Source organism: Bison bison, unplaced genomic scaffold (genome assembly GCF_000754665.1).
Source record: "Bison bison bison isolate TAMUID 2011002044 unplaced genomic scaffold, Bison_UMD1.0 scf7180017864267, whole genome shotgun sequence".
In the NCBI taxonomy this organism is placed as follows: domain Eukaryota; kingdom Metazoa; phylum Chordata; class Mammalia; order Artiodactyla; family Bovidae; genus Bison; species Bison bison.
In genome coordinates, this window is record NW_011494839.1 from 731,667 (window position 1) to 757,299 (window position 25,633).

Genomic DNA, 25,633 nt, shown 5'->3' on the forward strand with positions numbered 1-25,633 from the left:
AAATATGCATCTCTAGCCTGACACAGCGTAGGTGTCTGCAGGGCAGGAGAGAGAAATGCCTGGAATCCAAGGAAGAACTCCAACAGGCATGGATCACAAGACGTTGGAAGGATAACAAGGAAGACATTATCTCTGCATGCCAACCAGGTCAATCTTCTTAACTAACCCTACTGCCTAAAAGGGAAAAAATGGGGTGGCTCAGGGGTAAAGAATCCACCTGCCAGTGCAAGGGACTCAGGAGACTCAGGTTGCATACCTGGGTCAGGAAGATACTCTGGAGGAAGAAATGGCAACCCACTCCAGTATTCCTGCCTGGGAAATCCCATGGACAGAGGAGCCTGGCGGGCTACAGTCCATGGGTTCACAAATAGAAACGATTAAGCAACCCACTCCAGTGTTCTTGCCTGGAGAATCCCAGGGACGGGGGAGCCTGGTGGGCTGCTGTCTATGGGGTCGCACAGAGTCGGACATGACTGAAACGACTTAGCAGCAGCAGCAGGCACACACACACACATGCACACTGCCTGTAAACTATAGTATATGCTGATTACTAGCTAAAGGATGAAAACCTGGCAGAGGGCATTTTATTGGTGGCAGAGTCAGGTGAACCTGCACTCCAAGAACATCATCTGAAAATGGGGAAACATTTCCTCATCATAAAAAATTAACAAAAAAAAGTTATTTGTTGGCCAGGCCCACTAACAGGGTATGACCTGAGCAGATTTATTTTCTCTGACATTAATAGCTATACATAAAGCTTTCAGCGGGCTTCCCTGGTGGCTCAGCAGAAAGAACTGGTCTACCAATGCAGGAGACCCAAAAGACTCAAGTTTGATCTCTGGGTCAGGACAATCCCCTGGAGAAGGAAATGGCATTCTGCTTCAATATTCTTGCCTGGAAAAATCCCATGAACGGAGGAGCCTGGTGGGCTACAGTCCATGGGGTCGCAAAGAGTAGGACAGGACTGAGTGACCAAACAACAGAAAGCTGTGTCTTTCATGAGGCTGACAAAAGCAGAGACCTTGGGCATCAGCAGCTAGAATGAGTGATAGCTGGCTACTGACTTTAAATAGGTTCAAAGTTAAAAGCCATGCTTTACTCATTCTCACATTCCTTATTAAAAATTTATATACTGAGAAACATTTTCTTGAGGAGTAAGCATTTTACAAGGCAGACAAAGGTAGGAACACTTTAAACCCAATATACTTGGGACAGAACATTACAACGCATGTTTCATGAGGGCAGAGAATTTTGTCTATTTCCTTCACTGCTGTATTCCCAGAGCCTAGAATGCTGCCAATCACATAACGGGTACTAAATAAATATTCCTGAAGGAGTGAATGGATGAATGATTGGGAGATTCCTCTGTTTAAAAGTCTGGTGAGGTGAGAGTACATTAATCAGCATTAACCCAATGAGAAAATCAATCAAAGCATGTGCTTTACTGATGGAAATTGTATTTAAATAAGATAACCAAAAATGATAGGATTATGATTCACACACACACACACACACACACACACACATATATGGGGGGGGGCGCTTCCCTGGTGGCTCAGACGCTAAAGCATCTGGTTGCAATATGGAAGACCCGGGTTTGATCTCTGGGTCAGGAAGATCCCCTGGAGAAGGAAATGGCAATCCACTCCAGTACTCTTGCCTGGAGAATCCCATGGATGGAGGAGCCTGGTAGGCTACAGTCCATGGGGTCACAAAGAGTCGGATACAACTGAGTGATTTCACTTTCTTTTTCTTTCATACACACACACACACACACACACACACACTGTTGATGTTGTTGTTAAGTCACCCAGTCATGTCCAGTTCTTTGTGACCCAATGGACTGCAGCACACCAGACTTCCCTGTTCCTTACCATCTCCTGGAGTTTGCTCAAGTTCATGTTCTTCGCACTGGTGATGCCATCCAGTCATCTCATCCTCTGACACCCTCTTCTCCTTCTGCTCTCAGTCTTTCCCATCATCAAGGACTTTTCCAATGAGTCATCTGTTCGCATCAGATGACCAAACTACTGGAGTTTCAGCTTCAGCATCAGTCCTTCCAGCGAATATTCAGGGTTGATCTCCATTAAGATTGGCTGGTTTGATCTCCTTGCTGTTCAAGGGACTTTCAGGAGTCTTCTCCAGCACCACATTTCGAAGGTATCAAATCTTTGGCGTTCTGCCTTCTTCACAGTCCGGCTCTCACAACCATACATGACCACTGGGAAGACCATAGCCTTGACTATACAGACCTTTGTCAGCAGAGTAACATCTCTGCTTTTCAAAACAGTCTAGGCTTGTCATTGCTTTCCTGCTGAGAAGCAATGGCCTTCTGATTTCATGCATGGCTGCAGTCACCATCCACAGTGACTTTGGAGCCCAAGAAGAGGAAGTCTGTCACACTTCTACCTTTTCCCCTTCTATTTGCCATGCACTAATGGGGCTGGACAGAGGAGCCTGGTGGGCTACCGTCCATGGGGTCTGTAGCAAAGAGTTGAGCAACACTGAGTGACTAACACACACACACACACACACACACACACACACACACACACAAGGGAGCTGGATGCCATGATCTTAGCAGATACACATACTACCTAATGTATAAAACAGATACCTAATGAGAACCTACTGTATAGCATGGGGGGGGGTGGAAAGAAAGTGCCATCTGTTTGTAGGACATATATTAAGCTAAGCTTAAAAATGCATTCCAATATACACTGGGTGCAGACAAATACTGTTTGATTCCACTTACACGAGGTACCTAGAATAGTCAAATTCATAGAGTCAGAAAGTCCACTGGCAGATCCCAGGCACCAGGGGCTGGGACGAGGGAGGAGGAAAAATGGGCAGCTATGATTTAATGGGGACAGAGTTTCAGTTTATGAAGTGAAAATTTTTGAGAGCTGGATGATGGTGAGAGTTGCACAGCGATGTGAATGTGCTTAGTGCCAATGAACTGTACAGTTAAATATGTTTAAAATAGTATGTTTTATATTATGTGCCTTTTACCACAATAAAAAAATTTAAGTGATAGGGAAATAGAAGACACAGCTCTTGATTCAGTGGAAGAATCATGTAACATGCATAACAGTCCCACCCTATACAGTCTCCACCAGGTTGCAGACTAGAATCAGACATGGACTAAACCGCTTGGACTCCTACAAGGTCAAGTTGAAGCTGTACATCTTTACAATACCTCCCCCACTCTCCTGAGGTACTCAGACACCCTCTTTCACAAATCCTAACAGTATTACAAAAAACAGAATAAGATTATTCAGAGTCATTATTTTCAATAAAGATACTTGAAGGCTGATTTCAGTTTTTTAAAAAACTTTTAAATGTGTATGTCACAGACAAAAAGTTTAAATAAAAACACTAATTTACATTACCTCAGCATTAGACCCCTTTTCCACCAACTTTATTATTGGAACTTTATTTTTGTCTTCTAATCCAAAACCATAGCTGCCTTCATTGGATTTAATCTGAAATGTAAAATATTCACATGACTAACAAAACAACTATGAAAAAAATTACAAATCAAACAGATTGAAATGATACATTGTATCACCAAACATGTTTATGTAATCTATCAATGTCTAATGAAGAAGAAAATCTGCACAGCATAGTAATAAACTTACCAATAAGGATTTAGCTATAACATTTTCCACAACTTTTAAATCATGTTTCATCAGCCGATGTTTCATATTTGACCCTTCCATTTCCTCATCCGCAAAAAAACGGAAAAGTAGAGGTTCGTCTTTGAATTCACTTTTCTCAAGCACTATGGAAATAGAGAGCGAGCCCAAATCAACCTCATTTTCCATACTGACAGACCTCCAGCCTGGAACAAGTTACATTCACAAATATCCCAATGATACTTTTTAATTTCCATAATTTCAAGCTGATGTTTCCTTCAATTACTGTTACCTAAAAGACTGAATTTTTAAAGATAAGTAATATTTTTTTTTCATGATAAAGTTTTTTGACTTAACCAAATCTGCTGCCTTCCAGATTAAAATCCAACTTTTACTTTCAAAAGATTATATTGAATTTTAAAAATGCATGCAATTCAAAACATAGAATCCTACAGGGTTTTGAATTTGCAGTAAACATTTTAAGTAAAAGACAAAAACATTTCTGTTTTTAATATCCCGCACAATTATGGGAAAATTCAAATGGGTTAAATGTAGCCTTTATGTGTGTGAGCAATTCTCATCGCAGTTGCTTTTGTTCTAACACTTCGAACCAGAATCTGCCTTCTGGGTGAAATGTGATTTTAGTTTCCACCAATTCCTAGTCATCTGCATAAAAACACTGTTCTCAAATAACCTTTTTTCTGCAAAGGTCAGTTTTTCCCTTTTATCTGAATACTAACATTTTCCCCCAAAGTCCCAAAGCTGCCTGACATGCTCTAATGATATAAGGTATAAGTTTTGTTAGCCTTTTTTAAAAATAAGGCTACATACTGATAGAAAGAATTTGTTCTCAGTGAGATCCTGACAGCTGTCAAAGTGTCTTAAAAGAGAAATCTTCTTTCTACTTATCTATCCTTATATTCTTATTCTGGAAGCAATACTGGGGAAGTTACTTAAACTCCTTGAACTTCAGTTTCCTCATTGATAATATGTGGGCAATAAAATCTTCTTCATAATGTTGGACAAAACTAAAATGTAACAAATGTAAATAATTTGGCATACAGTAGGCAAAAAAAACAAAAAAAAAAGATAGCTCCTTTGTTTCTAATGGAGTTTCAAATCATAACTGTTGATCAGTTATATGTATGGATTGACCTTTAAATGGAAAACTGCTGGCAACATAAATTTAACGAATGAAACTACCAACCACAAATTAAAGGCAACACAAGCCTTTTGTAGCTGACAATAGGAAGGAGAATATAATTGAGATCGAGGTAAGCCTTGCCTAGGGCTTCCCAGGTGGCGCTAGTGGTAAAGAACCCGCCTGCTGATGTGGGAGACATAAGGGATGCAGGTTTGATCCCTGGGTCGGGAAGATCACATAGAGGAGGGCATGGCAACCCACTCCAGTATTCTTGCCCGGACAGGGGAGCCTGGTGGGCCGCAGCCCATAGGGCTGCAAGAGTCGGACAGGACTGAAGCACTCACACGGGTAGGCCTTGCCGACATGACCTGCTTTATTCCCCAAACTCACATGGTGTTTCTGCTACTGCTCTTTTCCTCCACCAAACAGTCAGTCTAAAGGCAGGGAGAGAAAACATCCATAAGGCCAGGCATGAGCCCAACTGGCTGTGCCTTTACTGACAGAGACTTCCATAGGGAAAAACTTTACTGCAACCCAATATTTTAAAATAAATATTTAGATTAAATTGATGCTTGCTGATGCTTTAAAGAGAAAAATCATCAAAATCTTTGAAGGTTTTCAGCTTGATATTATAGTTTTAATTCCATATAATGATGTCATTCCTTCCATTCAATAATTGGCTTTTCAAAGACCAGTATTTCCTGTGGTTCAGAGACACTGGGATGTAATGGAAGTCCCAAAGGAACAAATGATAATCAAAGAGGCTTTCAAAATCACTGCTACTTTTCTGTTCTTATTGCTTCAGAAAAAGTAATTTCTGAATATAATTGGCCAATAGGCACAAGAGCTATCAAATAAGCACATAAGCAAATATTATTAACAATGGAAAGCAATGGTTTGGGTTTATGGAATCTATAAGATCGTATGAATAGAGAGGGAAAACTAAGTCTCATTACTTTTATAAATTTAAGAGAAATGAAGTCAACAAACAAGAAAGGAGTTCAATCTTTAATTAGTAGTCAAAAAGAAACTTTTTTCCAGAAATTTATAATTTTGTTCTCTAATTTTGAAAGTATTTTCTTAAAAAATCACTATAAATATGCAATTACATAGGCTCTCATTTAATCATTTTAATATATACTGGCATTAAAAAAAAAAAAGAAACCCATGGGTCTGACTTAGAATAGTTTCAAAGAGATACATGAGCTGTTTTTTTTAACTTCTAGTTCAAGCTCTTGCTTTTTCAGAACCAGTCTAGAAAAACAGAAAAAATGTCATGGCAACTTATAGATAATACTTGTGGAGACACTGCTTGCAGACATGGTGCCCCAACAGGGACATGTGGCAAGACCCAGACAATCTTGCTGGTTCATCTTTAGAGGACTTCCCTGGCCACTGAGAGACTCCCAATGTCTTGAGAAAACAAAACAGTGAAATACATCTGGAAGCTTCCAGAATAAATATGCTTACCATGGTGCATAAATCCATTGTCACAGAGCCCAATGCCAAATATCATCGCCTCTTCTCTGCTGCGGCAATCCCCCTGTCAACCACAAAAGCCCTGTACAAGTTAACAGGCGACCGAAGATTCTGCTGCATTGAAACCACATTTGACATTCTCAGCACTGTCCTGACAAAGCCATTCATACATTACGGCTGATGTTGCTTTCAGAAGCCCACTGACAATGCATTTAATTGTTATCAAACATTCCTTTGATTATGAAAATATCTTCTTTTGACATTAAAAACAAAGATTTACTATTTCTTGAGAAAAATTATGCTTGATTAAAAATGAAAATACATGAGTAACTACAATTTATTGCTACCACAAATGATGCCTTATTTCTTTGATCATATATCCTAATTATGCATCAAAGAAATATCCTATAGTTGAAAACTCACTAAATAAAGCTTGCTAAGTAAAAGTCATTATGCATCATCTCTTCTATCACCTCCCACCAAATGGCCTTGCTCTTTAAGTGCCTCCAAAGAAACCTATTAATCTAGTGTGACTTGTAAGACCCTAAGAGTATGTTGTTCAGGGGAGTCAGCAAATGCAAGCTTCTCTTTCACTCTCGTGCCAGAAAAAATAAAAATTAGCTCACATAACTGATCCCCAAAAGAAAGCCTAATGCAACCTTTTGTGATGATTTTTATCTAGAAAACATTTATTTTATTCATTCAAGTATGAATTTATATACACTCTTCCCTCTATAACACGGCTTCAGCATCTGAGAATTCAACCAACCACGGATCACAACTAGTCAGAGGAAAAAAAAAAACAAACAGAAAGTTCCAAAATGTAATACTAGAATTTGCAGCATCAGTGACTATTTATATAGCATTTACATTTCATCAGGTATTAAAAGTAATCTTAAGGTTGATTAAAAGATATGGGAGATTATATGCAAATGCATTTTATACAAGGGGCTTGAGCATCTGTGGATTTTGGTACCTGCAAGGGTCCTGTGACCAATATCTCCTAGATACCAACAGGACTATGTATATGAATATGTATGTATATATGTATATATCTGTTGTATCTGTGTCTATATAACCTTACAGTTGTATGTTTTACAGTTTAAGAAGTGCTTTCTTACATATTATCTCATTTTTTTCTAGCCCTATCTTTTAGCTCTTAGGTACAATACTCTTCTGGGAAAGACTGAGGGCAGGAGAAGAGGGAGACAGAGGATAAGATGGGTGGATGGCATCATCGACTCAATAGACATGAATTTGAGCAAACTCTGGGAGATAGTGAAGGACAGGAAAGCCTGGCATGCTGCAGTCCATGCGGTCACAAAGAGTCAGACATGACTGAGCTACTGAGTGCCTGAACAACAACAATACTCTACCAAATCCATCCTTTCTTCTCTCTGGCTTCTATTTCATTCCTATGTCAGCACCCTAATCCAGTGTTTCTTCATCTTACTTCTAAATTGCCATAATTCTTTTCCTGTACTGTCTCTAATATTGTACTCCTGTACTTTCTCTAATATTGCCATTATAGAATTAAATTTTCTTTGGTTTTTTTAAAGACTTTTTTCTGGTATGGCCCATTTTTAAAGTCAATATTGTTACAATATTGTTTCTGTTCTATGTTTTGGGTTTTTGGCCACAAGGATGTGGGATATTAGCTCCCGGATCAGGGATTGACCCTGTACCCACTGCATTGGAAGGCAAAGTCTAGGAAAGTCCTTAGAATTAAACTTTCTTACGCAGGAATACTAGGCTTCTCAGGTGGCGCTAGTGGTAAAGCACCTGCCGGCCAATGCAGGAGACATTCAGAGATGCAGGAAAGATCCCCTGGAGCAGGGCAGGGCAACCCACTCTAGTATTCTTGCCTAGAGAATTCCAGGGACAGAGAAGCCTGGAGGGCTATCGTCCTCAGGATCGTACAGAGTCAGACAGGACTGAAGGGACTAAGCCTGCACACACACAGGAATACCATGTGCCAAAACTTTAAACTAACTCTCATTTTTTATAATCATAAAGTATCAACATTCTGTGTTGGGCTTTGCATGCCTCCCATAACCCTGACTTCATTATACCCCTCCAGACCTATTTTCCAAAGGTTAGGTCACCTTTGCTGTCATCAATTTGGCTTCCAGACTGTTGGCAGGACTCCCTTTTGTTTATTTCCATCCTCGTTCTCATTCATGGAATCATTCACTCCACTCAGTGCCTTAAATTCTACCTATCAGTCTATCAAGGATCAACACAAGTACCACCTTATGCTATAACAACTCTACCCTCCCTAATCCTCCTGTCAATGATCACGAGAATTACAATCTGTATCTTTAGACAATGCATCTGTACTCTTTTCAAAATCTGTTAGTAATGTCCATACATTCATACAAAAGATTTTTTTTTTGCTACACAGTGTGCTAAGTGCTAGAAGTAACAGAGTAAAACACTCAAACACAAAACACTTCCCTGCCCTCATAATTGAAATCTGAAGAACCGAGTCACTTAAAATATATAAGTTGTTGTTTTGTTGTTCAGTCACTAAGATGTGTCCACCTCTTTGCTACCCCACGGACTGAAGCATGCCAGGCTTCCCTGTCCTTCGCTCTCTCCCGGAGTTTGCTCAAACTCATGCATTGAGTCAGTGATGCCACCGTCATCCAATTTAGTCAATACCCCCAAACAGGTGTTATACTAGGTGCTGGCACATAAGTTAACCAGCCCCCACCCTAAGAATCACGGGGACGGTTTCAATATAAAGTGGGATTATCTAAGACAGATACATCCAGGGAACTGGGACCACAGAGGAAGATGCTGAGCCAAGTCTGGAGGATCCAGCAAAGTTTACTGGGGGAGATGATGCTGAAGCAGAGCCTTAGAGGAAGTATAAAAATCAGCCCAACTGACTAACAGTCCCTTGAAGGCAGGAACCATGTCTGCTTTCTGTTTTGTTGGCTTCTTTTATTTTAATCACCAAAGCACCTGCTTAAATGTTAAATTCACAGTAAAAGCTTGTTTTAATAATCACCAACAGTATACACTGATTATTCAACTGACAGCCTTGGTGGAAAGAGACTCTTCCTTTAAAATAAAATCTCTTGTTCATTTTAGCTTAAGAACTTTAATTTACCATTCTCTTATCATTCCATTACCATACCTTTCTCCTCAAAGCCAGCCCATGTTGTCCTAATCTAAAGCTAGAGTTAATTACGTCTGATACTTACATATATGCAAGTTTTACACTATCAGAATCATAAAGCTTAAGTGATGGAGCTGCTGCTAAGTCACTTCAGTTGTGTCTGACTCTGTGCAACCTCCATAGACAACAGCCCACCAGGCTCCCCTGTCCCTGGGATTCTCCAGGCAAGAACACTGGAGTGGGTTGCCATTTCCTTCTCCTAAGTGATGGAGAAGAGCTGATATATATAGTTATTCCAGTAAGCAGGAAACAGTTGTGAAGATAAAATCTAGACAGACTGAGTGACTCACGCAAGTTTGCATAACTGCTTAACAGCAAAGCTGTCATCAGACCAGATTACCTGTATCCTAGTCCATTTCAATTTCAATTCTACTATGCACAGGCATTTCTACAGTCACTGCCATAACAGACCAGAAAGAAAACCTGAAGTAAAAGAGAATTGCAACTTGGTCTGGGTTTTGAGCAACTTCTTTTAGTCTTCTAATGTTCATATTTGGAAAGTAAAAGTGCCAAAAGGAAAAAAAAAAGTTGATGACTGACTTCCTTTGTCAGAACTCTAAATATTTATTCAGTATTAGCCTTTGCTTCAAAAAAAAAAAAACTTTCTTCAGTTTTCTCACATAATCAACGTAGAAGAATTCATGTGAATTCTGTAACAGTATAATTTCTATGTGAAATTTCAACTCTATTACCAAACATAGAACCAATCCCAATGACATGCACTGATCAACATATTATAAATGGTTTTCACACTAGTAAACCCATTGAACACTGGAATTTGGGTTTTATCTAAAAAAGAACTGTTTGCTTTAAGATCTTAATTTCTCAATAAAATAAATCTAAATACTAAATGTAAAACCAGGTATTCCTGGATAGTCTAGAAGTTAATATTAAATAGTAAAAATTTCAAGAAGTATGTGCACAGATAAATCAAATACGAATTAAACATTTATATTTAAGGCAAAAATAAACATTTCCATGACTGAGCATCAAATACTATTATTCACTTGTAACAAAAGATGTAGATGATTTTCTTCAATAACAAAAAACTAACTTGACTCAAATATCCAAATGTAATGACAGCATTTCAACCAAGCCATATTCCCTTCTCCAAAATAGTAAGTTCTGTCAAAGCAAATATCAGTTTTCTTGGCCTTTCCTTTAACCCGTGGAAAACATTTGATTATTTATTAGTTAATCTAGTATGATAAAACATCTAAATAAATTTATATTTGAATATATATTATAATGGGCTGGATGCCTTGAGTTGCAAATAACATTTTCTCAGTACCAGCTGTCAGCTCCCACACTCTGAGAAGCAGAGTGACAATCACAATAAATTCTGCACTTTCTTATTTACAATGTGTGCAGATGGATACCAAAGCTGATAATATCAAGATACAATTATCATCTAACAGAGAAGACGGCACAAGGTGACTAGAATAACTTGCTAGGACTAAACATTAGATACCTTAAAAAAATCTGTAAACAAAACATGAGAAACTTTAGTACATATACACACTTTTCTTTAGTGATATTCAAATTACACTTAGTATTGTGAATGGATCTCAGCTGATATTTTTGAATCACAAAACATCTCCCTCTTGAAAGACAATACAGCATAAAAATTAAGTGAAAACTCTGAAATCAGATGATCCAGGTTCAAATCCTAATTCTGCTTCATTCCAGCTGTATGAACTTGGTCAAGTCATTTCACTGTGTCTCATTGGCAAGTAGGGAGTTTTTAAAATCCCTAAATCACCTCAAAGTTTAAAGCAGCCATGAAGGTAACTCAGCAATTTCTATTTGTCTATTTACCTGTGCAATCAACCAGTCTATCAGCTTGTTGGCCATAACGACAGACTTGTAGGTTCTTAAGTGATAATCTTTATCTCTACAAAGGAAAGAGAAACCAAAAACACTAAGCAAGAGGGTAAGTAAGGGGGATAAATAAGCACCAGGATCACTTCATTTAGTATCAGTGTGCAACAGAAAAGTTTACTCGATGGAATCTGAATTGATTTCTGAAATGATTGCCCCACTTACATGTAAATAAGGGAGCTTTACAAGGTTTACGCAACACCTGACAATTCCCTTCATCAGTTCACACCAGGAGAAGGAACCCACAAGCATACCAAAACAGGACATTTCTTCTTCCACATTTTCTTATATCCAAATTGATTATTACTGCTATGTTATCTGGTAATAACTTGGCTAGAAATATAATTGCTCATTAATAAAAGAATAATAAAACAGAATTCCTTCCCTTTAAATCAAGATAGGGTTTACGAAAGAACTCCTCAAAATGTGGAGAATAAAGCCACCCTTTGCATTTCTGCTCTTGAATTCTCCAGGTAGGCCGGATTTGCCCTGGAGGATGATTCAGTTGCCTCAGCAGTGGCAGACCTCAGGCCTCCCCAGAGGGAAACACACGAAGAACCTTGTCATTTTGTCTGATCACAGCATGGCCTTAGTCACACCACATCCCCAGGCAGCCAAGGGAACCGAGAGCAGACTCTCCTGTCTGCAGAAGTTCCTGGATCTGAGAAATCTTTCAAAGTCTAGTTAGATAACTACAAAATGCTCAGGATCAGAACAAGACCCCAAGGGCAGAAATCTATGATTCATTTATTTTGCTGGCCTAAATCAAAATGGAATGAGAAAAGGAGAGTCTTTCAAAATATCAAAAAAAAAAAAAAAATCCAAACTGCAATCAACTTGACGTGACAAATAATTACTGGCTATATTCATGGTTCTTTTAACTTCTGTCAGCAATTTACAATTAATATTGACATCATTTCATCCACTCTCATAAAAAGCTCTCCAAAATATGACTGAAATTCCTGAGATTTCAATAGTGAATGTACTAGGTTAGCCAGTAATCAACAGCAGATTTTTTTTTTAATCTTTTAAAATCTGTCTCTGTTTCTGACACCCCATCATCCATTTCATCTTGGCTTCCATACGTGTCAAAAAGAAGGACAGGGTAGTTTTTATAGAATACATGTGGCTCTATCGATTTTTTCACCCAAGTCATTTTTCTTTTCATAAGCTGAGTTCATACATATTAAAAGCATGACTATCACACATTCCATCTGCTTTATGGGTTTTTTCCCCATAAATTTACCCTTGACAACTCATAAACCATTGTCATTTCTAGCCAAAGAACAATTCCTTCTTATCAGCTCTTTTAGAATGTAACTTTCTTGATAAAAAATCTCACGTGGCTAAAATATATTTTCAGAACACATTTTCTCATATATAAAACCTACATACACACAGACACACACATGACATGAAAAAATAATCCAGTATCGGTTTCTATTAGTTTAAGACCTGGGTTCAATCTCTGCGTTGGGAAGATCCCCTGGAGGAGGGCACGGCAACCCACTCCAGTATTCTTGCTTGGAGAATCCCATGGACAAAGGACCCTGATGGGCTACAGTCCACGGGATTTCAAAGAGTCAGACACAACTGATCAACTGAACACACACACAAGTACAAAAAAACCCATGTGCTATTATTAAGTAACCATTTTTTAGCATTATGTTATCCAAAATATTTACAGAAAGTCTGTGCCAGGAATATAGCAGAGAATCAACAAATACTGGTTTCTTTCTTTTATTTTTTTACTTTGTGAAGCCTGCTTATGAAAGTGGACAGGGCATTTTCATGGGTAATAGGTAAGACCCTGTTTTCTCTTTCAGGATCTGAAGTGTGGGCATTCCAACACTTAATCAGCAACTTTTGGAATATTTTTTTAAGCTCTGCATTTCCTTGGAATTGGAAACCAGAGTGAAAAGTAGAAACGCTGTCCATCAAACACCTGGATTCTATATCCATGACTGAAAAGCCTCTACATTCATTTTAGAAATCATACATTCATTTTTTTGTTCTGAAAAATATGTTTTAGTCAATAAACTCCAAATGAAATCTGGCCATCTGAAATTAATTTACTATTATATTACATTATATCAGTTCTATCAGTTTGTGGATACTACAAATACAATTCTGCTCTTGATTATCTCTATTAGTAATCATAACATAAAACTCAAAGTTTTCTGCTATGTTTCTAAAAGGATAAACTGAAAATGAATTCTAATTTCTCTTTAGAAACCAGAAAGGCATATCTCTTCAGAAGTAAAAACATGGTATAGAGAAACTGATAAAATTATTAAATCCAAATTAATTCTTAAGTTTCAAGTGCAAAACTTTTTCTTTCAATAAAAGATGATTAAAAGAAAATATTTTGACATAAAATACAAGTCAAAGATTTGATCATAAGTCTAATTGAAAAAATTAATATACAAAAAAAATTAATATACAAGTAATCATAATGGTAAATATTTATTAGTAAATAGTATTTTGAAATCCTCTCTGGTTACTCAACTATTATTTATCAAATACTAACTGACTGTGGATAATTTCATTATCAAACCTGTAATTTACTATGTTGCTAAGTCACTTCAGTCGTGTCCAACTCTGGCAACCCCATAGACGGCAGCCCACAAGGTTCCTCCATCCCTGGGACTTTCCAGGCAAGAACACTGGGGTGGGTTGGCATTTCCTTCTCCTTACTATGAATTAATGGCAAATAATTTTAGAAATCAGAATAAAAAGTATAGAATAAACTATAATTAGAGCTCCAGAAAATTTTGAAATATTTTAAGATAAATTGTTACTTAAAATATCTTTAAGAGCAAAATGTTCACATTTGGAAGAAAAATAAAATACGCTATGTTCAGCTTAATAATATTTACCTAATATGCAATATAAATATTTTCATTTAAACTGCCCAGAATTTAGAAACTAGACTCACCTTACAACTGGAGTAAACAGACTATGAAGACGACAATATAATCGTACACCCTGTTGTAAAATAAAGATATGTCAAAAACAAGTAAAATCAGTCAATGGACATACCAATGAAATTTAGAAATAGATTATTCTGAAATTATTACACAATCTTAACCAATTTCAAAGTTATTCAAATGTTACATTATATTAAAAAATAATATCTGAATAACTAAAACAGGATTAAATTGTTATTAGTTTTTCACCTACAAGTGACATTCATACATATGCATGTACAAACATGCATATGATATACATATATACACATATGCATACATACAAAAAAGCCTTTCTCAGCGATCAATGCAAAGAAATAGAGGAAAGCAATAGAATGGGAAAGACTAGAGATCTCTTCAAGAAAATTAGAGATAATAAGGGAACATTTCTTGCAACGATGGGCTCTATAAAGGACAAAAATGGTATGGACCTAACAGAAGCAGAAGATATTAAGAAGACGTGGCAAGAATACACAGAAGAACTGTACAAAAAAGATCTTCATGACCCAGATAATCACGATGGTGTGATCACTCACCTAGAGCCAGACATCCTGGAATGTGAAGTCAAGTGAGCATTAGAAAGCATCACTATGAACAAAGCTAGTAGAGGTTATGGAATCCCAGTTGAGCTATTTCAAATCCTGAAAGATGATTCTGTGAAAGTGCTGCACTCAATATGCCAGCAAATTTGGAAAACTCAGCAGTGGCCACAGGACTGGAAAAGGTTAGTTTGCATTCCAACCCCAAAGAAAGGCAGTGCCAAAGAATGCACAAACTACCGCACAATTGCACTCATCTCACATGCTAGTAAAGTAATGCTCAAAATTCTCCAAGCCAGGCTTCAGCAATACGTGAACCATGAACTTCCAGATGTTCAAGCTGATTTTAGAAAAGGCAGAGGAACCAGAGATCAAATTGCCAGCATTCACTGGATCATGGAAAAAGGAAGAGAGTTCCAGAAAACATCTATTTCTGCTTTATTGACTATGCCAAAGCCTTTGACTGTGTGGATCACAATAAACTGGAAAATTCTGAAAGAGATGGGAATACCAGAACACCTGACTGGCCTCTTGAGAAACCTGTATGCAGGTCAGGAAGCAACAGTTAGAACTGGACATGGAACAACAGACTGGTTCCAAATAGGAAAAGGAATACGTCAAGGCTGTATATTGTCACCCTGCTTATTTAATTTGTATGCAGAGTACATCATGAGAAACGCTGGACTGGAAGAAGCACAAGCTGGAATCAAGATTGCCGGGAGAAATATCAATAACCTCAGATATGCAGATGACACCACCCTTATAGCAGAAAGTGAAGGAGAACTAAAGAGCCTCTTGATGAAAGTGAAAAAGTGAAAGAGGAGAGTGAAAAAGCTGGCTTAAAGCTCAACATTCAGAAAACGAAGATCATGGCATCTGGTCCCATCACTTCTTGGCAATTAGATGGGGAAACAATGGAAACAGTGTGAGACTTTATTTTTCTGGGCTCCAAAATCACTGCAGATGGTGATTGCAGCCATGAAATTCACAGACACTTACTCCTTGGAAGGAAAGTTATGACCAACCTAGACAGCATATTAAAAAGCAGAGACATTCCTTTGTCAACAAAGGTCCATCTAGTCAAGGTTATGGTTTTTCCAGTAGTCATGTATGGATGTGAAAGTTGGACTATAAAGAAAGCTGAGTGCAGAAGAACTGATGCTTCTGAACTCTGGTGTTGGAGAAAACTCTTGAAAGTCCCTTGGACTGCAGGGAGATCCAACCAGTCCATCCTAAAGGAGATCGACTGATCTGGGTGTTCACTGGAAGGACTGATGTTGAAGCTGAAACTCCAATACTTTGGCCACCTGATGTGAAGAGCTGACTCATTGGAAAAGACCCTGATGCTGGGAAAGATTGAAGGCAGGAGGAGAAGGGGACAACAGAGGATGAGATGGTTGAATGGCATCACCAACTCAATGGACATGAGTTTGGGTGGACTCTGGGAGTTGGTGATGGACAGGGAGGCCTGGCATGCTGCAGTTCATGGGGTCGCAAAGTGTCAGACACAACTGAGCGACTAAACTGAACTAAATACATATATACATATAGGTATTTGTATATACATACACACACACATAAGTATACATATATACATTCATGTGTGTGTACATATACATACATATGACATATATACATACATGTGACAAATATCTTAAAAATTATTTTCCCTAAAATATAAAATTTCAACATATAATGCAAACAGATGATTTATAAATCTATGCAATGACCCACCATACTACTTGATCATTATATGTCAATATAGAGTTTGCCAAGTGTACAAAGAAAAATGATATTTCATGAATTTTATAATTTGTATTTTTGTTAAATGTATTCAAGTATCATGACCACTTTTTGCTACATGTAAAATAGTTTTCAACGGATATAATCTTCGAGTGATGCAACTGCATTAGAAGAAGATAAGAGAAAAAAACAATAGGATTTAACATTACAATTCTTATAATGGCAAGAAAACACCAAGAGGCTTGTTTCCATATGTCACACAAAAACTTCCTATACCAGAAGAATTTTGGTCTCCCTACAAAATTTTATCTTGCTTCAGTAGGACAACATGAATTCTTCCATTGATTAAAGGCTGTGGGAGAGGCTATTACCTTTGAAATAACATCCTGCATCTCATTTCTTGGATAAAAGGTTCCATCATCATAACGAAATCTATATAGCATCTGTTCTGGTTTGAACTGATGTTTATCTGTAACTAAGAATATAAGAACAGCATATTAAAATCCTGACAATCTAAAAAGTAGAAGATAAAAACATATTTGTAAAACACATTCCCAAATACCAAAAGTTTTTAGTTTTACCAAAAGCTTTTGTTTCCCTAACATAGTAATGCTAATCCAGTATTTCGACAGTAAGATTAATGATAAGATTTTGTGATATAGTTACGATTTCCACAGAAGGACTGAAGAACTAAACTGAGGTTAGCAACATTCAGCTAGCATAGTATATGTAACAGATACATACACCATATATACTATACATATTAGCATAGTATATATATATACTTTAATAAATGAGTATATTTTCTATTTCTTCACAATGCTCAAAGTCAAGCAGAAAGTGCCCTTCAAATAGCAGATACTCCAGTTAGTGAGTCATAATTTGATTCTCAGCCCCAGAAGTGAGTTTTAGCATTTATCTGTCTTATCTTATAGCAATCAAGCCAAGACCACACATACATGGATCTTAACCATTTATCCTGTGTTTAAATCTCCAGAGTACATTAGATAAATTCAATACGTAACTGATAACAAACTTTTAACAGTTTTCTTACATTACAAATGCTTTTCTTTTACATTGTTTAATTTTTTTTTCTTAAATGGAAAGTGAGAGTGGTCACCCTTCACTTTCATTCTTAGGATGATTTTCATATTTATAAAGACTCCTTCTAAACTTTCAAGTTTTATTTTTTCCAGAAGTATTTTATAGGTAGTCTAATAAATAATTGTTTTAGAAAGGAAAAACCTCAAATTAAATCTCAAAGAGTTTACATTTAAATGTTTCTTTACAGGGAATGCAACATTTGCAGAAAAGATAATTTATTGCAATAGGTTCTATTTTCATGATTAGATAGAAGACTTTGACCTTTACTTTTTGCTAAAAAAGTTGAAGAGAGAGAAAAACCTGTCAGGATTAATTCTAATAAACCATTTTAGGTGAATCCATAGGAAAAACAAGAGACTTGTAACACACACACACACACACACACACACACACGTATACAAAGTTTCAGCTATTTCACCCTAACCTATCCAAACCAAATGAATGACTTAATAGCCATAAAACTGAGATATGACTGCTGCCAAAAAGACAACATCACCTTTTGGCATCTCTTTTTCTAGGTTAAGTCAAAAAGAAAAACATATGTGAAAGAAAAATAAAATCAAAAGAAATATTTTGAAATCCTACAACATGTTTTGGAACTAGTTATTTATTTCTCCTACAGAATCTACCTATTAATAATTCTCATTTTTATCCCTTAAGAGTCATTGAAATAAATGATTATATTGATATTCCAAAATTCAAGGAAACTTGGGTCCAAAGGTCTCCTGCCACAATAAAGGAAGTGGTGGGTCAACCTATTCAAAAATGGAGTCCTTCACTGTAAGGTAAACTCTTGTGATTTTGATCATAATTCTTGGGTTAATCTGTAACTTGTAGCTGTTCCCTTAGAAAAATAGTGAATAGTTCTGCACTGAAATTTATTCCCCCCAACTTCCTGAGGAGGGAATGGCTTTATTAGCTGATGAGGAAGGTTGCTTAATACCATCTTTTAAACAACTATGCAACGCTGGGCATTACTGGGAATGTACTGGCAAATGTTTAACAGCTGTCTCTCTGGTGACGAGGCAGAAGGAACACTGATGTGTATAATTTGCCAATATCCACGGTACCAAAAATTCCCACACTGGCCAATTTCAAGCTCCCCAAATAAAGTCACTAAACACAGAATTAGACATGCAGTGACACATGATTATTTAGTATTCCCACCATAAAAAAATAGTAGATACAAATAATACCAAGTCCATAAACAATAAAATGTAGTAAAAGAATTAGGAAGTGATGAGATTTAAGAACATATTAAATTTATAATATATGTACTTATATATTTACGTCATTTCATTTTAATAATAGCTGTGCTTAACAATCAGCTTGCAATTTTTAAAAAAACATTTAATCATCTGCTCTCTAGAGCTTATACCAGCCAACTTCAGCACACCACCGGCTATAATGAATGAGCCCTCAGAATTCTCACATAAGCATTTTTAATGCAAATAATAGAGCCAGATAAGAAGAACATTATCAACCTACCACAGAGAAAGTATATGCTGTCCCAACCCAAGAATTCCCAGTATAGCAAGGCTCAGCCTCTGATGAAGTTCCCAGCAATATTTGCAACGTGAATAATAGCAATAATAGTCGACTTTTTTTTCTTTTTTGCTGGTTCCTTTTAAAACAGATGACTCATTCAATTTTATTTTAGGAATTCTATTTTCACTAAAATGCAGCTGAAATCACATACTAGTGAAACTAGCCTGTCTGGTTCTTATTTCTTCATCCTAATAAAATTATTAATGTGAAATTGCATAATGTGTTCTCTAACCATACTTTGGAAGAACCTCTATTAGTTAATTGTGAACACTTAAAAAAAAAAACAACATTATTTCCAGTGACAAAAGTTCTAACATGTGAAATCTGACACTACAGCTGATCAGATACTAGTAACAGTAATAACACAGGTCATCAAAATCAAACAATATTCATGGAGTGTACTCAGTGCTAGATTTCTCAGGGGAAAAAAAAGAGTTAATCATATAATAAATATTTCAATTCTTTTAAGTTAAATAAAGCGTTCTTGTGTTTGAAATTTCAAAATAAATTTTAATTCAGAACTTACCTACTACTTTCTTTTCAAAATTGTATTCCTATTGGAGACAATACTGAGCCTGGGGAGAGTTGATTAGGACTGAAATTATGATATCCATTCAAAAAAAGGTTTACGTTGTTGATTTTTTTCTCTTTCTAGAAGGAGGTAGTTAAAAATATTTTGATACTTATATTACTAAAATGAATAAGGGTGGCTCCCTCTGTGATTCCTTCCAGATCTTTTAGCAGTCCTGAACTGGTCAGACTCTAGATAACTATGTTCATGAAGATATTGAATAAGTATCATTCCACATCAACTTTGTACCAACTTAAAAGTGACTTTAATATGTTTGCCTAGCTATTAATGTATTCAGGGAAAGTAATAACAGTTTTGTTAATTGTAAAGTCCACCCATAACAGTCATGTCTGGTGGCTCAGATGATAAAGAATCTGTCTGCAGTGCAAGACACCAAGGTTCGATCCGTGGGTCAGGAAGATCCCCTGGAGAAGGGAATGGATACCCACTAGAGGATTCTTGCCTAGAGAATCCCACAGACTGAGGAGCCCGGCAGACTACAGTTCATGGGGTCGCAAAGAGTTGGACACGACTGAGTGACTAACACTTTCACTTTCTTCAGTTTTTAGAACTCAATTCACTAAACAAACAAGCAACTCTTCCTCATACAATTTCTGGGTCATCTATGTTGAAATAAAGCAAGAGAGGATAGTTGACTTGAAAATAATCTCACAGCTCCTTTGAAAGGACAACCTCTTTCCATGCCCTGACCTTTCCAGCATTGGAAATAAAGCTTCTCCAATATTCTGTTATCTGTCACAAGGTATCTCATAGTCAAAAAAGAAAATACTGTAGCAAACAAAGTAGCTCTTTCTAAAATATAGTTAACTCATCACACAGAAGTATAGAAAGTTACATATCCATAATTTTTTAAACAATTTAAATAGCAGCATCCATTGTTGACAGATAGCTTTAAGACTATTCTTTTTATGTGTTATTTCTAATTCATAAAGGATTAAAGTGACTCAGATTAGCAGCAGGAGTCACAATAACCTCAACTGAAAATAAAAGTGTTAAAAGTGATTTCTGTGACTACTGTTTGCAGATATCATTGTAAAACATTAACACATGTATTATGATTATTCTAGCTTTCATATATTCATTGATTTTATATTGACCTAGGAGCTAAGCCTCAGGGGCAGAAATTAAGTAACTGACTACCAAATTGCATTAGCTTCTGTTTTTCCTGCATATGCAACTACAGGACGTTTTTAGGAGTCTTTTACAGTCAAGTGAGTGAGTGAGTGAAAGTTGATCACTCGTGTCTGACTCTTTGAGAGAGTCAGTCCATGGAATTCTCCAGGCCAGAATACTGGGGTGGGTATCATTCCCTTCTCCAAGGGATTTTCCCAACCCAGGGATCGAACCCAGGTCTTCTGCACTGCAGTTAGACTCTTTACCAGCTGAGCCACCAGGGAAGCAATCGCATATCTGAGTTGTGTCCACAGATATGTGCACAAAAATGATATACAATGGGAAATGTACAAACCTATTTAAAACAAACAAAAAACCACCGTTCCTCCAAGGTGACATTTAGGAGCACTGTATTGAAGATGGTCAAGGCTATATCAGGCACCAAAACCCTATACACAGCCGAATGCCACAACCTCATCCTTCACTATTAACTAAATTTTATGTAAGTAAAAAATTAGCTTCTATAATGTGAGCCTCCTATAATGTGTTGGGAAGGTTTACTTACTACAGCAGCTAGTGCTAACCAATACAGCTTTCCTTCTCAAAAGTCCCTGCAAAAAATTAGTTCTCCTAACCTAGTAGATTTCTGTCTTCTCTGAAAGGAGATATATCAAAGCTGGATTTCATAATGAACAAAGTAAAAAGATGGGCTTAAAACCATCAGACCATAGAAAAAATATCCCTGATTCATGTACACATACCTTCAAGTACCTAGCATAATATCTCCCATGTAGAAAGAAGGAAAGAATCAGTAAGGAATAACTGATCAGTAAGGAATAATGGAATAAACAAAGTGTCCATAAACAGATTTTCCCTTCCTTGTTCTATGGGTAATGCATAGTCCCTGGAATTATACAGTCTGGAATGGGAAAAGAATAATCATTTCTGACAGTTAATGATTATACACAAAACTGCTATATGTGCCACCTCCTTTATCTTCAATAAAATATAGGATAAAACAAATACATTCAATCCTTGTCCCAATATATACCTGAAGGTGGGGTTAGAAGGGAAAGTCAAACACAAACAGGAAAGCCATCTAGCTCAGTATCTTTTCACTTTAACTTATAAGATATTGGATGATGCTTTTAGCACACTGAATGCTAAATGGAGTTTTAATGACATTAATGGGCCAAGTACAAAATCATATACAACTTCTCAGTATTATCTGTTTGTTCAAAATATAGCCATTCATTTATTCACTCACTCAGGAAATAATAATGAGGCACCTATATGTTCTGGGCATTGTAGGCATTTGCTATACATTAACACACAAGGCTCCTGTTCTCATGGTGCTTCCATTTTGACTGAGATCTAGCGTAGGGATGGGAGATAGAGAGAAGTATTAAACAAAGAAATAAATGAAACAACATGACAATTTCAGAGAGTGATAAGGAGTCCATGAAAAAAATAGCAAAAATTTAAAAGAAGTTTATTGAAATAATGGGGACTGGGTAGGATTCTAAAAGGCAGAGTGTCATGGAAGATGAGACCCAATACATCCGCATCTGTCAATTCATTCACTGTTGTTTCTCTAGGACCTAGAAAGGTCCCTGACATTTATTAGGGATTACTAAGCAACTGCTGATTGAGAATAGCAAGAGCAAAGATCCTACATGAAAAGTCATCTTGGAGTGTTCAAAGAAGAGACAGAAGGTCAGGGTGGCCGCCACGTAAAGAGTTAGGTACAGACAACTCAGAGAGGAAGTCAGGGGCTCTATCATGTAGGGCTATGTGCAAGAGCCTTGGTAAGAGATTTACATAAAAAATTTGGACTTGTCTTTAAGTTTAATGGGAAGCCAGTAGATGACTGTAAGCAAGAGAACACCTAGATCTTATAAATGTTTTAAAAGGTCTCTTCAGCTGTTTCCTGCAGAGTATTCTACAGGGGTGGAGGACGAACACTGAAACAAGGACAAAGAAGGTGGTGACTGGGAAGAAGGTGGGGATCCTGGGACAGCAGTAGTCTGATTAGTGACCTGTGTGTTAGTAGGGCTCACAGGACTCCATGGCATGAGGAAGGAACAGGAATGCTAGATGATTCCTATCTGGGTAGATGGGGACATTATACTGGCAACATCTACTGTGCTGGGGGAAAATTTGGAGAATCTAGTTTATTTGCATCTCACTCTAATTTAGGGGAAAAGACAAACATCAAAACTCCATAGCCAAATATCCGTATTTAGTCCCAGTTCCTTGTCTTTTTCTCTTCTTGCACATTTTGCACGAGAAATTCCTCAAGCTTTTATTCTTAGTTCAATGATCATTGCTTTGTTGTTTGTTTTTTTTTCAGGTGTTTCTTATTGACATGCTGAGAACCTGATGCTCTCTTGAAATGATTCACAAACATGACCTCACTGTCCCTCTACCTCAAGAGTTACATCCACAGGTTTTCAACCTCCTGCTGGGCCCTCATCTGCAGGAGGAGGGTCCCCAGTCCTTCATCTTCTCCCCCCTGGTCCTCCTCTTTAACTATCTCTGTCATCCAGACAGAAAGCACAGAAAATCTGATCTCACCGCTCATTCTTCATGGGCTCCCCTGGTGTCTCAGATGGTAAAGAATCTGCCTGCAGTGCAGGAGACCCAGGTTTGGTACCTGGGGCGGGAAGATCCCCCGGAGAAGGAAATGTTAACCCACTCCAGTATTCTTGCCTGGAGGAGCCCAATGGACAGAGGAGCCTGGTGGGCTACACTCCATGGAGTCACAAAGAGTAGAACACGACTGAGTGACTAATACTACCTCACTCTGCATCTCCCAAGTCTAAAGAGGTATCACATATGCTCTCAGCTTCTAATGGACCCCTCTCTTCATGCCTGTGCACAGGGCCCTGGTCTTTCTTTCTCCTGAGGAAGGAAGGATCCCTGTGGGCAGGATCTCCTTTAATCTCTAACTCTCCACTCCTCAGTTAACTCGGAAACTAAACTTTGGTCACTCCTCTGGTTCCAGGTGCCCATCAGCTCCTCACTTCCTTCAGAAGCAGTCCCACACACCACAGTCAGCAACCTAAGAGCTGCTAAGTTAGGGTGTATGCCTTCCTTTCTCATCACAGCCCTCTCCCCAGTATATTCATCTGTGAAAGGCACTGGCCTGCATTGTGACACACTCCCCTGTCTGAGAGCTACTACTTCTTCAGGGTAGAATGTCCTTCTGTCCTTGTCAGAGTTCCATTTACTCTACAATGCCCAGTGCTAAGGCCACCTCACTCACGAAGCATCCCAAATACTCTAGTTAGAACTCACCATTAAGGAACTTGTCTCAATCCTACATCATTCTTAACTGGAATTTAAGTCTTGCCTGTGTTGGAATTGTTCAAGTTAACAAATATATCAGCATAAGCCTATATTCCCTGAAACAATATTCTATACACATGAGACACTCTAGGATGTTGGAAAAAAACATAACCATCCTATAATGTGGAGAAGTATTATAAACTAAACCAATCAATGCAACAAAGGCAAATGTAACTTGTGGAAAAATAAATTAAATAGGTGATTGATAAAATAATTACCATGATGGATGATTCCATTTTCCAATAATGCTTGTCCCAAGTGCACACCTTCCTCAGGCCTGTGAATCTCTCCAATTTCCAACAGCCATGACACAAATTCACTGCAACCGAAATCCAATGAAGAAGTTAAATCATTATGTTTTTCCCCAGGAAGTCTATCTGTACCATGCATTTATCAAGCAGCTATGAAAGGAATATTCCTCAAAATATAAAGGAATGCTTGTAGTGAATCTTACATACATGTTTTCATATATGTAAGGCCCATATACATTTACACTGGACTCTATTCTAGAAAACTCATGTCCATACATTCAGACTTACCTAAACTCTATTTAATAACTATTCAACTTACCTAGACCTTTAGTAAACACAAAGGGAGAATTCTAGAGTATCTTTATTACATATATAAAAGCAAATTTGGGACTAGAGAGATACAACAGATTTTAACTAAACAGCAGAATTAGATAGAATAACAGTGACTTAAAATAAGAGATAAACTGTCTTGAATGTAGCTTTTCAGGCACAGAGAACCAATAGGTTTGAAACTCCAAGAGGGCATACAAAATAATTCTATTATGCATGCTCTATATGATAGAATTCTAAAAAGCTTCTTCCACCCACCTCCCTCCCATTATGGCAAAACCAATACAATATTGTAAAGTAATTAACCTCCAATTAAAATAAAAAAATTTATATTTAAAAAATTTTTAAATAAAAAAATCAGCTGAAACATTAAAAAAAAAAAGAATTCCATCCCTTGGTTTGTCAATTAAATTCTAATCTAGGTAGCTCTGTGAATGGACTGGTATATGTAATTAAAATCCCAAGTCAGTTGACCTTAAAATATGGAAACTATCCAAGTGGGCCTGACTTGAGCAGCTGACCCCTTTGAAGCACAGAGTTTTCTCAGGCTGGTGGCACAAGAGCAAGTGAGAACAAGTAAAAGCACAGGAAAGATCCAATGTGCCACTGCTGATTTTCAAGCTAGAAGGGGTCATATATCAAAGAATATAGACAACTTCCAATGGCCAGCATGGAAACGGGTGCCTCATTCTTACAACCACAAAGGATGAAATTTTGCCCACAACCTGAATGTGCTGGAAAATGAAGTCTTCCTCCAAGATTCA

At 37.4% G+C, this 25,633-nt stretch overlaps 1 protein-coding gene across 1 annotated transcript in view; it reads right to left on the reverse strand.

The window, feature by feature from the left end:
- Positions 1-25,633, reverse strand: part of PREX2 (phosphatidylinositol-3,4,5-trisphosphate-dependent Rac exchange factor 2) — a gene marked incomplete at its 5' end in the record, with an annotated part of 302,517 nt that overhangs the window by 164,845 nt on the left and 112,039 nt on the right. Inside the window, 7 exons of the mRNA XM_010848488.1 lie at positions 3,393-3,485; positions 3,642-3,784; positions 6,253-6,325; positions 11,267-11,342; positions 14,268-14,317; positions 16,952-17,055; positions 24,507-24,607. Of these exons, the coding sequence (XP_010846790.1) occupies positions 3,393-3,485; positions 3,642-3,784; positions 6,253-6,325; positions 11,267-11,342; positions 14,268-14,317; positions 16,952-17,055; positions 24,507-24,607 (640 nt within the window). The remainder of the gene's footprint in view (positions 1-3,392; positions 3,486-3,641; positions 3,785-6,252; positions 6,326-11,266; positions 11,343-14,267; positions 14,318-16,951; positions 17,056-24,506; positions 24,608-25,633) is intronic.